This window comes from Mytilus californianus, unplaced genomic scaffold (assembly GCF_021869535.1).
Source record: "Mytilus californianus isolate M0D057914Y unplaced genomic scaffold, xbMytCali1.0.p SCAF_6, whole genome shotgun sequence".
Classification (NCBI taxonomy): Eukaryota; Metazoa; Mollusca; class Bivalvia; order Mytilida; family Mytilidae; genus Mytilus; species Mytilus californianus.
In genome coordinates this window covers 80,126,604-80,143,088 of record NW_026262712.1, presented here as the reverse complement: position 1 = coordinate 80,143,088, position 16,485 = coordinate 80,126,604, and the positions used below count along the sequence as shown (strand labels likewise).

Here is a 16,485-nt window from a genome sequence, read left to right as displayed (position 1 = left end):
CGAGTTATTATTTTTTCCTTTCTACAACAGCAAAATAACCCCTTGTCCGAGGGACAGACCATCATTTAAGGGATAGCCCTCGTTTGGGGGTTGTTCCCAACCTGTTAAACAAAAGTATTCAAAGAATATTATTATCGAAAATATTAGAACCGAACCTTAAAACTAAGAAATAGAAAAGACAAACCTATAAATATATAGCTAATGGCGCAACCCATCCACACGTTCCAACGCCTGAATACAGGAATACAGGTATATTATACAATATTAGGTCAATGTCAGAAAAATATAAGACTGAGAAACGAGGCGAGGTTTAACCGAGCCCTTCTCCAGTTTTGTGTCGAATACAAAAAAGTTTATATTTTTCTGACTTTGACCTCATATTGTTTTTATACTGCAACTTAAATTCATACATTGATAGGTTTTTAAGTTGTAATACAAATTTCAAACTTATTTTCATCCCTAAATGAACCCCTGATTGTGGAAAAAGTGATCCATGATGAAATTGACATTGCACAAAATAAGCTGTGTTACTATATTTAGGAAATAAACACAACTAGTTTAAAAAAGTATAAAAAAAGATATTACAGGTAAGAAGGGATTTTATTGCGATAACTAGAAAGCATGCAGGTTAAAAGGTGTGCTTGATTTGAATTTGTCATTCGTCACGCGTTGGTGTGATATGATAATGAAGATAACATATGAAATAAAATATGATATGAATACATGTATAACATAGAAAAACATAATAAAAATAATAAACACAAGAAATATTTCATGTGGTGACACTACCGTCGGTACAACCATGTCTACAAAGATAAGGGAAAAAGACGACTAGTGTTTCACTCGAGGGGGGGGGGGGGGGGGGGGTATTTCAGAGGACAGACATTTTTTTTCATATGGATTTTCCACTCGTCAGTATTATTTATTAACGTTTTGATTTTCTTAACATATTTAAAGTTATTATTTGGAAGAAGATCACTTGTATATATGTATCTATCATTTTTTGTTTCAGTTCAGATTTTAAAATCGATACTGATTCTTTTTTTCGTATGTATAAATCTATTGTTTTGCTTTGTATATGAGTGATACCTAACATCAACGCATTCCAACATCTATCTAAATCCCGAATGCAAACAAATCTTATTCGGAAGATTCCATATACATAGTGTTTAATTGTTATTATATTACAATATAATGATAAAAAAGATACTAGTATTACTAGACTTGTAATAGCTTACACCAATCCTACATAATTTAGTGTTTCGGCGGTTTTTGTATCATATACTCAAGATAAATGTATTACATTTATGAATGGGTTTAAGCATTGTAAGCCCGCCATCATCAGGGATTCACCTATAATATCATTTCAATTTTGTCGACGTTAATAAATCGGCTATATTTTTATGCTTTTTATAAGCTATTATTAGTTTGATCGAAAATATTTCTTTGCAAACCTGATCATGTTTGAGTAGAACCCAATGTTTTAAGTGAGGCATAGTTTTAATTTGTGAATGCACGGATTGAATTTCATTGCCAATACTAAAGGTATTATTACCTTTGTGTGTGTTTTACCCATTTTCTGATTAAATCAGATCTATCACTTGATAATGCCTCATAAATGTACCAAAGATCGGAAAACAGCCCAAGTCCACCAATGGGTCTTCAACTTAGCGAGAAAATCCCGCACTCGGAGGCGTGATTCAGCTGGCCCCTAAACAATATTGATATTATTTTTTCAGTTCAGATTTTAATATAAGAGTGCTATGAAAATACAGGTGCTTGTACATGCATGGAAAGCGCAATTCAAACAATAAAAACAAAAGAAATATTTATTGTATAGGTTATAATCAGGATTCACTAAAAAGTTCATAACAATGTTTAGTGTCGTTTGGTCTACCATATGTTATGGAAGTATACTTTACAAAAAAAGACTTGTAGTAATATATATACAGCATATCATTAATTTTCTCTTGTTATGCATTGTTTAATTTACATTATTTGTCATGTTGTATATGTCATGTATGTTGTACAGTTGGATTACGCAATGTCATATTTATGATATGTGCTTTATCCAATAAAATATTTGATTTGATTTGAAATAACCCACTGAACATATGTAAAACTGACTTGAAATTTCGTAAAATATAGTGCTGTGTTGCAAAAACTGAACGTTTTCTTCCAAACACAGCAAAGTGCTTGGCGTATAGCTAATTATAAAGCGCGAAACTTCCTTAAGACGTGACGTGAACACCCATTATATTGTCATTGTTGTGTCATATAAATAACGTTATTTTTTGAAAAAATAAGCATCTTGTCTTTATACATGTATACCTTAGTTAATCTTCAATTAAGCAAGGTAACATGCTGCTATACAAGATTGAATAACAATATACTGTTTGTTATTTTGTACTGATATTGATCCGCTTCTGGACAGTGTTTGGAAATTTCGCTCCGCACTAAGAGGGTTAAAGCTTTTAAAACAAGACAAAGGTAAATCTGAAGGTAACCCAGGTGCTAGGGATCAGAAACTGAGCAGTTCATATATACTCTCCTGTTTAAATATATGATAAAGCGTATAAAACATGGCAAAATCCGTATCACATGCCGTATCACCCTCGACCAATATCATCCCACGGACCTAAATGCCCTCGGGCTGTATTGGTATCTCGGGATGATACGGCATATGATACGGATTTTGCCATGTATTATTCTCTATATACTCAACTTTCGTCACCTGTGAACTTTTAGAAATATACCAGTTCATATCGCACATTACTATTTTTGTTAGAAGCATATCTATGCAGTGTCTGTTGTAAATACCTAACCTACGTCATTTTTGAAATTTTAGAATTGTACAAGCGTTGTTCGGTTTTAATTGTATAAATTTAAAGATTGTTATAGTTAAATCAGAATAGATTGATATTATTCATTTTACATCATAATCATACTGATGAAGGATATCTGTTATCCGAAATATTTATAGATTCTTACATTAAATGTTTCCTTTTTTTTAATATTGGTGTTGTTTTGTACACTTTTTATGCGTTAATACAATTTATTTATTGTGTACAGGTATCGTTACTCGTAACGATCCAGCGCCCTCGTAAGAAAGATCGTTGACTAATATCTAGACGTTTTATATATATATATATATATATATATGTGTGTATATATGTCTAGTCCAGCTTCTAACTTTGGTATTGAAATGCAATAACTTCACATTCAATGGTAAACACTTTCTCCAGATTAATGGAACAGCCATGGGAACAAAGATGGCTCCGTCTTATGCCAACATTTTTATGGACAAATTAGAACAGCAAATTCTCAATTCTTCTCTTGGTTCCGATTCATCGACGATATTGACATGAAGTGGGATAATACTGATCAAGAACTCAATGAGTTCATTCAACATGCCAACGATGCCCATCCCTCAATAAAATCCAGTTATGAAATCTCTGACTCAAAGATCACATTTTTTCATAGGCCATCCGAATAAAACGAATTTGCTCCACCAATGATACTGCAAAAAAGGCGACTACAAGAACTTCGCGGTCACCTAAATAATCGGGGCTACAGAAGAAAAGACATTGATAGAGGTATCTCTCGTGCTAACAACATCAGCCGAGATGAACTTTTACAATATAAAGACAAAAAGGTCAACAAAAGTGCCGTTTGTGCTGAATTACCATCCCAAATTTGACAAGTTATCAAACCTTATACGCGAAAATTGGAAAGAAATCGAAAAACATCCTAAACTATTCAAGATCTTTCCAGAGCCACCCGTACAAGACAAGATCTACAATTAAGACAACATGAAGGAATTTCAAATCGTCCGACGACTCCTTATTGGAGTTATTGCCCTTTAATGACGATTTTTACCATTTTTTTGCGTTTTGCCGTATATGAAAAAAAAACATAATAGATAAATAGACACTTTAAGTCACAAAAAAATTATCAGCAAGGCAAGATCTACTAACATGTCAAATTTTGCTGATATAGTTAGTAGACTGTTACTCTTTATAGGAGCGATTGTCCTTAAATGAGGATTTTTTTACCCTCTTTTGTGTTTTGAGAAAAAACTAAAGGAGATAGAGAGAAACTAAACAGACTAAATGATCAGCAATACAAGATCAACAAAACAGAGATTTTTGTCATGAATTCTATTCTCGTCTACAATGTTGGAGAGTGTCCTTTGTTGAATATACATATAGACCCAGGTGAGCGACACAGCCTCTTTAGAGCCTCTAGTTTTAATATTGGTGTTGTTTTGTACACTTTTTAGGCGTATATATATATATATATACTAAGTGCCAACAGAAACGAAATCCTACATGGATTTTCCATTTAATAAAAAATACAACCCATTTGATTAGGAAAAATAGAAGTTGACCAATCGTTCTAGGTTTTAAAAGACTTCCCAAAATGCACACAGAACATTTTCAGCAATTTTCTGAGCTTTTTTATTTTTTCGTTTTTCTTAATCTTATAAAAGCATTAAATCAAACAATAACACAATTTTATATGAAAATGATCAAATTTCTCAGTGATCATAAAGCATTGTAAAGAGCTATCAGAAATTTTTGTCATGAATGTTGCTAAAGATAATTGGACACAAAACATTGAAATAGAAATAAAAATCAACCAAATATAATAAAAATTAAAGAAAAAAAAAAAACGATTAAAATGACTTAAATTTTAAACTGTAACAGAATATGTGAGTAAACTAATAAATAGATTAAATATAAGAAAAGCTACAGGATACGACACTACTTCACCAAAAATAATAATTATCGCACAACCAGTAATATTCTATTCTATTAGAATTGTAGTTAATAAATCAATTGAAAGTTTAATTTTCCCAGATAATCCTAAAGCTACTCAGGTATCCCCACTGTTTAAAAAGAACAACTTTCTAGATAAAGACATTATAGACTTGTAAGTGTGCTACCTTGTATTTCCAAAATTTATGAAAGACCTATAATACATGATCAATTAATGAAATTTTTAGAAAAACATTTTCATTCTCTTCTTTCGGAATTTAGGTCAGGTTTTGGTTGACAAACAGTACTTTTAAAGATATTAGAAGACTTGGAAAAAAGCTTTGGACGACAACAAATTTATTGCTGCAATTCTGAATATTTCTAATTTTAGGCATTTGATTGTTTACCGCAAAATTTTCTTTTCCTAAATTGGAAGCATATGGTCTGTCAAGAAATTCTCTAAAATTATTACAAAGTTATTTAAAAAACAGGAAACAATGTATTATAATTGGACATTTTTACAGTGAATGGGATCAGATGTTTAAAGGTGTATCACAAGGATCAATTATTGGTCCAGTTCTTTTCGATGTCTTCATAAATGACATTTCTTTTTGTACAAAAAAGCTCCATTTATAATTATGCTGATAATAACACTGTATCATATAGTGAGTATGATATAGATAAGGTTATTAATATTTTAGAAACTGATAGTTTAAATCTAATGAATTAATTTCGATAAATTTAATTAAGGCTAATCCCGACAATTTCCAGGCTGTAGCCATTGGGAAAAACACCAAATAAACATAATTTGACATTCAACTTAAATGGAAACAAAATGTCTCGTGAGGAAAATGTCAAACCTCTTGGAGTTACTAGGCATCAAGACAATTAAATAATCTAAAACGAATGGGCAAATATTTAAGCAGGCTAGGCAGGTTAACAGCATACTATTCATTCATTATCTCTTAACTATTTTCCAGTAATTTGGCACTGCTGTGGTGAAACAAATCTTTAAAAAAATCTTAAAATCAAGAAAGAGCTCTTAGATTCATCTATGAAGATTATGATAGTTCATACGAACAACTGTGAGAAAAATCAAAGTTGCCTTCTTTAAAATAAGGAGAACAAAAAGTGTTGTTGCAACATAAACATTTAAAATAATTCCAAGTTATCTACATGATTTAATTGATATCAAAATTCAGAACTATAATTTTATAATACTGAATTACAGGCTCCTGGCTTGGGACAGGCACATACAGAATGTGGCGGGGTTAAACTTGTTTGAAGGCGCCAACCCTCCCCCTAACCTAGGACAGTGGTGTGACAGTACAACATAAGAACAATTTATTATACGTCTCCGATGTAACCAAATTAGTTTCAACACAAACCTGTAATTGAAAAAGTCAGATACCATATAGGTAGATACAATATACCGAAGTTTCAGTCCCTCATAATCTTTATCTTTAATCCGGGCAATTATAAAACAGGACATCCGCATCCTTTCAAGTGAAGACCTGTTTAATTTTAAACATTTAAGTTAAGTAAAATATGCTTACTATGCATTAAGTACGGCATACTAGTCTTTTTTCGGATTTCCAATATATGATGGGTTGTCCTTTTATAAAGGCCTATGCTTCTTATTGCGTGCAAATCAATCTGTAGGACTTAATAATTAACCTCTAATAAATTAGCCATTATTATGGCATTATTATGTCTTTATGTTCATATGTCTTTTTGGAGGCAGTATAAATTTTCCGCCCTTCATTCCGGTCCACAATCTTTACAGAATCTATTTTTAATTTATTATACGCTGTGATAAACTACATTTTCCCCTATTTTTTGAATGTTCTGTCGGTTCGTCCAGTGTATAAATCTCTCTTGTTAAATTGTGTCTACGGGTACTCGTTAAAAAACAGTAATTGCAATCGAGAGGATCAACATACAATGTAAGCTGCATTTATTTTAATTGTAAGCTACTAAACACAAGGCATTGTTGGAACTCGAGGAATGGTATTGATGTGGCTTATATCGCACTCTTGCGGGTAATTCTAATATTTTGTTCAGTATTAATATATATGGCACCGTAAAATATTAATTTATAAGACCAAATTTCTGCTAACATCCAACAATCTGTCGTTTTCCAGTTGGAGTAAAAATTCCAGCTAGCCCTTCGTCATGGTATCAAGCTTTATGTGAAAATCCTATTCTGCGTGGTGTATTGAACACGCACAGCGATTATCAAATTCCTGTTTAGCGGGATATCATTAGTCAGCAGCTGGTTTGTTTTCGTCCTGAAATATTTTCCATTGGATGTAATAAAAAAAAACAACAACAAGTAATACGTCTACATCCCAATTTGGTTAAGTATTGCTGATATATCAACTTAATATTTGAACATGTATTATAGAATTACAATTCAGCAAGAATTAGGGGTTTCTTAGGTCACCTTTTGGATGGCATAATTTTGTTCGAACTAAACTTCGGTGTCCTGTTTTCCCTTGAAATGTTTGAAGACAAAAACGTTCGACCTACGGTAATAATAAATTCATCAGATGATTAGATAACATCGTCAGAAGAACCAATACCGGAAGTTACAGATGATTCACAAGTTGTGCTTTTTCAGTGATCCGGCAATATCCCATGACCTTTTGCTATGATGTGTAGTTTTCATACAATCTGCTTGAATTAGACGAATTACATGTCAGAGCGAATTCAATATCTTAAAATGATAAATTCTAAGTTTTACAGATGAATGTTGTAGATGGTACATTTAGTTGATGAAGTCAGGGCACTTTGATCAAATTATCTGCATTTTTTATACTCCTTAATCCTTGACAACGACCGACCAGGACGTTTATCGCAATCTGATTATACTTCAAATCTTTCAGCACTCGCTTACTCGTCGAAGATATGAGCATAACGAAATCAGAGAGAGGCAAAATATACAAAAGGGACATTCAAGCGCATTGCCATGTCTGAAAAAGAAAAGTACCAACAGACAAACAACAGTACACAAAACACAACATAGAAAACTAAAGACTGAGCAACCCGAACCCAACTCTGATGTTTTGAACAAAATATATTTGTAATTGATTTGATGTTTATCTCGTCTTTAATATATATGCATGGAATACTTGCTAGTAGACGTTTAGCAACACATTTTTAACCAATAAAGTTATGTTACGAATAGAGAAAGGAAACAAGGAATGTGTCGAAGAGACAACTACCCGACCAAAGAGCATAAAACAGCCACCAATGGGTCTTCAACACAGCGAGAAAGTCCTGCACCCGTAGTTGGGCTTCAGCTGGTCCCTAAACAATTATGTACCAAAGAACGTCTCGTCCTTTTTCCGAAAAAAAGTTCATCGGAAGACACAACGATAAATATTCCGTATCAAGTTCACAAATAATACATGATGGTCTAGAAGTATAGATTTTAGGTACTGACGTTGTTTATCATCTTAAGATGTGTTATAGTGTTCTTTTTTCTTTCCGGTATTGGTCTTTCTGTCTTTGTATATTTTTAACCTTTACTGTTTAGTCCATTTTTTGTAATTTATCATTTTGGCGTGGCTCGGTATTTATACATCCCGCCATTGTGTTATAGTTCTATGCTCATTTTTTGTATTCTTGTCTTTCATTTTTGCTTATGTGCTTTGTCTATATGCCATTTTGTTTTTCTTTGTTGACATAGTTGTTTGATTTTATAGTGATTAAGATTATAACACAATGTTGACTGCTGTACCCCAATTTTTGACATTTTACCTATTATGTCTGTTTGTTTAACTTACAAATTGTTGTCAATATAATGGAATTCTATGCGACTGTCTATGCGGGACGTTTGCGCTTTTTCATAGGACATTTGCGTTTTTTTAATGGACATTCATACAAGCGAGAGGTTTAATTAGCTAGCTATACAACCAGGTTTAATCCACCATTTTCTACAATAGGAAATGCCAGTACCAAGTCAGGAGTATGACAGTTGTTTCCATTCGTTTGATGTATTTGAGCTTTTAATTTTGCCATTTGATGAGGGATTTTCCTTGGAGTTCGGTATTTTTATTTTTTATGTATACTAGTTCAGCGAAATGGACGCCACACTTAACTCCGAAACACAAGAATGAACCAAAATAAAAAAAAACAAGCATTCTCAGAGTATTGCATGACAATACATAGTCCCCAACCAGTTGAAAATTCATTGCACTGAAACAAAATGATAACTTGATCTATAACTTGTCATGGTGTAAACTATATAACAAATATCAAGTCAATATCTTCAAGCATGACGAAAAAAAGTGTGGAAAACTGATTATTTAAGTGAATTTTCGAAGTCCATGGACCATGATTCTGCACAAAATCATCCAAACGGAACAAAATTTGAACTTGATTTGTAACTTGTCATGATAAACCTATGTACCAATTATCAAATCAATATCTTTATGCATGACAAAAAAAAGTGTGGAAAACTGATTATTTGAGTGAATTTTCTATGTCAAAGGACCATAACTATGCACAAAATCATCAGACCGGAACAAAATTAGAACTTGATCTGTAACTTGTCATGATAAAACAATATACCAATTATCAAATCAATATCTTCAAGCACGAAGAAAAAAAGTGTGGAAAACTGATTTGCCGGACTGACGGATGGACAGACAGACGGAGTGCAAACCTAAAGTCCCCTTCGACTTCGTCGGTAGGGGACTAAAAACACAAGACTAACAAAGGCTAGAGGTTCCGGACTTGGTACAAGGGCAAAACATGCAGCGGGGTTAACATGTTTTGTGGGATCTCAACCCTTGGTTGTGCATTGAAAGGTGTTTCGGATTAGATACGAATATCTCAAATGTTTCATGCAATATCCTCTTTGTGGATATGGGCAACCCCAAAAATCAATAATATCAAATAGCATAGTTTCCTCATCTCACTTACAGGAAGGAACATTATGTTAAAACTTGTTTGTTTCTGTCAAATTCTTTCAGAGGCGTTTATATCAAAATGCAAAAAAAAATATTTCATATTTTATTTTGGAACATTTCTATTTCTCTTATAATCAACCACCGTTTTTGTCCCTTTTTAGCTTCTATGTGCAAGCATTTTATATTTTCTGGTATAGCTATTCCTTGTATTAAAGAATCGAATTCACCTTCAACGAAACGACCAATTTCTTTCAAATCATTGCAAATACTTTGTTTATTATTAAAACCAACCTTTAATACTCCATGCTCTAAAAAATCCGTTTTATTGATATTTTCACCCGTAGAAATAACTAATCGTGACATATTCAAATTTTTTGTAAAAATTATTCTAAAATACTGTTTACTTCTAGGGTATGAAGCCCAAAAATATAAATTATTTTTATACACATTTTCCGGTGGAAAACCGGGTATGACTTTCATATTAGTTACAAACTTTGCATCGGGATGATCGCCTTTTGGTAGCTTCATAATTGGAAGAATGTTTGATCCTTTATCTTTGAAAAATCGGTCTATAGAAGGCATCATTTTATTCCGGAGAGACGAAATTTTACCAATATGTTGGAATAAACTAACAGGTGAATGAATAGGAGAATTTTGTCCTAAGAATTTTATGATTCCTCCTAGTAAAAGATCACATGGTGTTTCACTGAAATACGTTAACAAAACTGATGAAATCACTCGTAAATCACTTGAATGAAACATTTTACCAATAAATCCAAGATACGAAAATTCCAAACAAATCCAGTGGTTTGTACGATTCAAAACAAAACTTTCGATATCTTTAACGAAATTAGTGGCGACCAGAACGTCGTCTTCTAATTGTATATAATATGTACTAAGATTCTGGCAATACAGCATTAAAAAGGCGAAATCAATATTTTGTTTTGATCTCCATTGGACTCTGTCTGCGGAATCCTGTTTTGTTTTCTGCAAATTTGAAAAGTCTGGGTATATATGTTCAGGTGCTTTTATTATCTGCATGAAACCGCTATCAAAATGAGGCTTAAATTCATCATATATCTTTTTTGCACTTTCATTATTCCAAGATTCGTCAGGGTCTGCCATGAAAATCACAATAACAACATCCTGTATTCTACCTTCATCGGTGTTAGAAATAAGAGAGTTTAGCGTTGTGTAAATGTAGTGGTCACCATTTAATCGTCTTTTTACAGTAGGAATCCCTATTGTTAGATAACCTGGAACAGAAAAACATACAGTTTTTTTTTTATTAAGAACTTGGAAAATGTGCACAAAAAAAGTAATGTTTCAACGTTTATAAAAGCTCACAGTCGCTTGTCACTGCTAATAAGACTATTCTGGTCTATGAAATCTGGGAAAAGATGTATATGGGAAGTGCATGTCATTAAACGGTTCACCTTTTAAACCAAAGCTTGAATTTTTAACCATGAAATACTCTATGCGTGGTAAATGTTTAATGTGTATACTAAGGGTATTATCGTAGTTTACTTAACAAGCTAATTTTCTAACACTAAACAATTAATCTTATTTTTCATGTTCTTGAATTTCTAATACAGAGCTTTTTGAGAGTATAGATCGCCTACCCCATCAATCGTAAAATAGCCTTTTCTATAAAAAGGAGCTTACTTTTTATATAAATTCATCGTAACAAATATACAATGTGAAAGTTTTTGAATTGTCCTTGGGGTTCAGTTTTTTTGTTATTTTACTTTTAACGAAATCATAGTTAATTTTTTTGTTTAAACAAACTTAAATGTAGAATACATAACCAAAGTCACCCCACAACTCTAAAACTACAGTAGCGCAAAACGTCAACAACATATTTAAAGACATGGTGTAATGCGTGCGTCGTTACATGCGAGAGAAAAAAATACGTGGTTCTTGGTTTTTGTTATAAAGTTGCATCTCACAATCATTGAATTTTATGCCCGCTTAAGATAGTACATCACTGTGAGGTGATTTTTAAAAGTTATTGATATTACGATTTTGACTCCGTTTTCACGGTTAGCTGAAAATGGACATATATGATAGTGCGACGCGGTATGGTGTTATATGCACACACATTCTTGTTTTTCATAATTTTCCAGTTTTTTTTTATATTTGTTAGTGTACTAAATCTAAGGTTGCAGCTTCCTACGGCAAAGCTGACTTGAAGCAGTTTAGATCGTACTTCGGCAAGCCTAATTGGTTTTGAAAATCACAAAAGTTTTATGTTTTTTGGTTCCTAAACTTTTTGTTTCGATTGATGCAGGTGGTTATTTGAGAACACATGTCGTGCACACCGGAATCATCATGCTATCGATCAGTTCAAAAATTTACTACATATGTGATCACCACGTGTTCATTTTATTTTGGGAGGGTTGGATTTTTTTGTTGCTAAATTCCTCCTGACAAAGAAATTTATACCACAAAATGTTAATACAAATATTACCAAACTTCTATGAAACACGACCATTCATCAAAGAAGAGACCTTGGTGACCGAGTGTCAAAGAAAATTATCAACACCGAATTTTGAGTATGAACCCCTATCGTGGCAAGGTGCGTCCGACTCTTTATTAACCAGGATCGCAGTTTTCTTGCCGAAGGCGAAGGGTCTGTGGCTTTCTCCTGGTACACCGGTTTCCACCACAAGTGGACGCCATTATATTGTCAAGTGTGCTGAAAGTGGCGCTAAACACAAACAATCAATCAATTATTCATTATTCAAACAGTATAACAACGCAATTTATATAATTTCCCTTATTCTGTTCACTAAAGTAAGACAATGAAAAAATAGTTAAGATTTATTGTGTCGTGATACCTAAAAAGCACGTCAATGAAATTCTATAAATAGAGCAAACATTGGAAGATAACAGCAAGAGCATGGATATTTGTAGAATATAAACGTTTATAGAATAATATGTATAATGTCTGTACTACTGATTGATATGAAAAGAGGGACTTTGAGTAAACATTTTTCATGCAGAACCAAATGATATAAATTAAAGTGAAACAGTGATACCTTTGTGAAGTGTCAGGTTATATAAATGTACTTAGCGTTTAAGAGTCGATCCTCAATAAATATACTATATAGTGTAATGAGAGGACCAAAGATAAGATACAATGTTACAACAACTACCAGTGAAAGCGAAACAGACAACATCAAGGAAGTTTTCCAAGAACAAACCTTGTCTGTTAGTAAAATTACCATACTGAATAACGCTGTAATCAATGTTAGAATGTGTGTTGTAAAACCTCTCAAATTCCACGAGTGCCGAGGGCAAAGTTAAATTTTTTAGCTCTGTCCCTGATATTTTTTTCTTCATTAGTTGAAGATAAGTTCTGTTGAACCAACCTTGGTCCCTTGTAGATTTACCATACATGATAACATTCGGGTCAACTGCATTATGGTTGTTATAAAACTTCTGAAATTCTGTCAGTGGTGACGGTAATGATAAGTTTTTCATTTCTTTTCCCGCCAAGATGTTTCTAAACAGACTTATATTATTCGCCAACATTCCAGCCTGAAAAAAAAAGAAAAAGGTGATTTTTATGTTATAAACCTGTCCAATACTCCCTTCTTACACCAGCAGGCAATGAAATGGAAATGAATTAAATCTGTAAAATACAGTTTGTGAGTGTTAAAGAAAAATACATGGTAAACACGCTTATCTTTACGGCTAAGTGCTGCCAGGCTTTTAAATGCTAATTTGTGTAAATCAAATCTGATCAAATCAAATTATTTTATTTGTGTAAATTCCAATTGATACCAACTGACATTTTACAAAATACGAATTATTTGTGTTAGTATAAAGCTGATAAGGTCACATCCAGTGCCAGTTAGTGCAAAAGTTAACTATGAAACTCAATTTGATTGCATAAAAATCTGTTAAGCAAAGAAACATAAGCACATTGCTTTAGTCGTGGAATTGAAAGAAAGTTTCAAACTTTACACAACAAGTTTCAAATTTACACCAAATTTAAATACTGTTGAAAGTTCGTTATATGATAAAAAAAATATTTAACCAATCATGCTCACGTCAATGATGAATCACTCAATATTGCCTGATAAATTATTCCAATCAAAGGGAGACTAAATACTGTTGGTCAAATGCAGATAATAAAAAACTCTCATTCATACAATGGGGAAGTGACCAGAATAGTACCTCCACACGCACATAGTTTTAATCTAATAATCTTTTAAGCTTAGTGTAATGTTGATTTGAAACGGGTTTTATTATTTATCACTCTAAAACATGATTATAGTATACCAAATTATCTAGATTGTATATCTATATCTGAATTGGTTGCCAAAATGTAAACATAACCAAGCCTCTAGCCTTTGTTAGTCTTGTATTATTTTTAATTTTAGTTTCTTGTGTACAATTTGGAGTTTAGTATGGCGTTCATTATCACTGAACTAGTATATATATTTGTTTAGGGGCCAGCTGAAGGACGCCTCCGGGTGCGGGAATTTCTCGCTGCATTGAAGACCTGTTGGTGGCCTTCTGCTGTTGTCTGTTCTGTGGTCGGGTTGTTGTCTCTTTGACACATTCCCCATTTCCATTCTCAATTTTATAAACATAAACATTGTTGCAAATTATACACATAAAATTTGCTATCTTAACTATTGCCAGTATTTCACATTTTTGTAATAAAACCAAATCGTTTCATTCGTGTCTCACCTGTGGAAAATGAAGTATTTCGTCGTTTCTTTTGGTCATATTTACATCAACTACAATGAAAAATTAATTCGTCATTTGATATTCGTCATTATTATTAAAATTATAAATGCTTGTTTCAAACCATTCTATTGTCTCTGTATTCTCTGTTCAATGCAATGTAAAGTGAATTTTTGGTAATACCAATTCACTAAACATTGCATTTATTCTTCATGTTTATGTCAGTAAAATGTATGATGGTTAAACCTAAAATCTGTTTGGATAAGTAATGGAAGCCCCTGTATCTGCATTTGAAAGATAATCAAGACGTATCTTTTGATAGAACACTTGTAGAATGCATTTGTAAAAAGAGCTCGAAAGGAGAAGGTATGATTAGGGCACATTTTTGGCCCCTTGAAAATAAAAAAGTGTTATAAATCTACCAAATAGCATCCTCCAATTATTCATAACACATACTTAAGTCTTTTCTATATATAGACATCAGTATTTATGTTTTTTAAAGTTTGTCTAACATATTGGCATGATAAGCTAGGGCTTCAAACTTCTTACATTTACATGTTTAGTGAAAAATAGCAAAAAGTACAAAAATATCCGTATTTTGAGATCTTGAGTGTTCAAGCTTTGCCGTGTTCTGTGTTCAAGCTTTGTCGTGACCCTGTGTTCAAGCTTTGCCGTGTCCTGTGTTCAAGCTTTGCCGTGTCCTGTGTTCAATATTTGCCGTGTCCTGTGTTCAAGCTTTGCCGTGTCCTGTGTTCAAGCTTTGCCGTGATCCTGTGTTCAAGCTTTGCCGTGATCCTGTGTTCAAGCTTTGCCGTGATCCTGTGTTCAAGCTTTGCCGTGATCCTGTGTTCAAGCTTTGTCGTGATCCTGTGTGCAAGCTTTGTCGTGATCCTGTGTGCAAGCTTTGTCGTGATCCTGTGTGCAAGCTTTGCCGTGATCCTGTGTGCAAGCTTTGCCGTGATCCTGTGTTCAAGCTTTGCCGTGATCATGTGTGCAAGCTTTGCCGTGATCCTGTGTTCAAGCTTTGCCGTGATCCTGTGTTCAAGCTTTGTCGTAAAAGCAAAGCTTGGATACAGGATCTGTAATTTTAATCAGATTTACTGTTTTTATCGCAGTAGACAATTTCTGCGAAGTTTTGTGTTTACAAAGATTTACTTTCAGATTAAAATGTTAATAACATTAACATATTTTATTTCAAAGATCTGTAAATATAAGAATTGCATGCACATTTATACAAAATGAAAGCAAGTGACGATAACATATTTAGCAAGGAGCGTTTTATTCAAAATGTGAAGCTCACATGCTTTCATTTCGTATGAATTTTCAAAAAACAGCATTCAGTCTATATTGTAATGTTTTGAAATATTTGGCATCGAAGGACATCCATAACCAAACTGACTTTATAACTGACAGACACAACATGCTCTGACTCCCGATAGAAATTTAACATTTGTTTCGACTGTCCTCATTCAATATTTTTACAAAAAAAACTCAATAATTGAAAATGTCTTTGAAAACTGCCATCTTGCATGTGCCATTCTTATTTTAACATGTATAAGTTCACAAATGTTGGCACAACCTTAAAGTAGAAATATGAAGCTGCTTTATTTTGCTTCAAATTTTAGGTAAGAGTCTTTCGATAATTGATCCTAGTTTAAGATAAATTTAGGTGAAATTGGTCCTATCTGTTCGTAAACAAGCAGATGAAATGGAACTGAGGGTTAAGATATAAAATTCCTTACCTGTCAGGAGAATGTGAAAAATACAAATTAAGCACACCGTGCACAGCAGCAGTTTGCAACATACTTTGCGTGTTTTTCTCATTACCTATAAAATACAATAATAAATATATGAACATGGAACGATATCATGTATTGATCGATTATTGCTGAACGATATCACAGATTGATCGATTATTGTTGAACGATATCACAGATTGATCGATTATTGCTTACGATATCACAGATTGGTCGATTATTGCTAACGATATCACAGATTGGTCGATTATTGCTAAACGATATCACAGATTGATCGATTATCGTGAACAGTAAGTCCCAAACGGCAATAAAGTGACGATGTTTATTTACAAATAAATGATTTTCGAC

The 16,485-nt window shown here is 33.0% G+C and overlaps 2 protein-coding genes and 1 pseudogene across 2 annotated transcripts in view; all 3 read right to left on the bottom strand.

The window, feature by feature from the left end:
- Nucleotides 1-249, bottom strand: part of LOC127704196 (alpha-1,6-mannosyl-glycoprotein 4-beta-N-acetylglucosaminyltransferase-like) — a 49,006-nt gene extending 48,757 nt beyond the window's left edge. Inside the window, exon 1 of the mRNA XM_052208132.1 lies at nt 185-249. Within this exon, the coding sequence (XP_052064092.1) occupies nt 185-215 (31 nt within the window). The 5' untranslated portion in view covers nt 216-249. The remainder of the gene's footprint in view (nt 1-184) is intronic.
- The window catches only part of LOC127704203 (alpha-1,3-mannosyl-glycoprotein 4-beta-N-acetylglucosaminyltransferase C-like), a 111,206-nt pseudogene that overhangs the window by 84,787 nt on the left and 9,934 nt on the right, over nt 1-16,485 (bottom strand).
- Nucleotides 9,769-13,038, bottom strand: LOC127704201 (alpha-1,3-mannosyl-glycoprotein 4-beta-N-acetylglucosaminyltransferase C-like). The gene is made up of 2 exons (XM_052208144.1): nt 12,886-13,038; nt 9,769-10,935 (listed from the first exon to the last, which is right to left on the bottom strand). Exons 1-2 carry the CDS (start codon nt 13,022-13,024, stop codon nt 9,776-9,778), a joined length of 1,299 nt encoding a protein of 432 aa, XP_052064104.1. The 5' UTR covers nt 13,025-13,038; the 3' UTR covers nt 9,769-9,775.

Bases quoted from the DNA above. Each gene is read 5' to 3' on its own strand.
- LOC127704201 (XM_052208144.1), bottom strand. From the start codon at position 13,024: ATGAAGAAAAAAATATCAGGGACAGAGCTAAAAAATTTAACTTTGCCC. The intron at 10,936-12,885 runs GTTTGTTCTTGG...TTTCTGTTCCAG, and splicing joins TAATTTTACTAACAGACAAG to GTTATCTAACAATAGGGATT.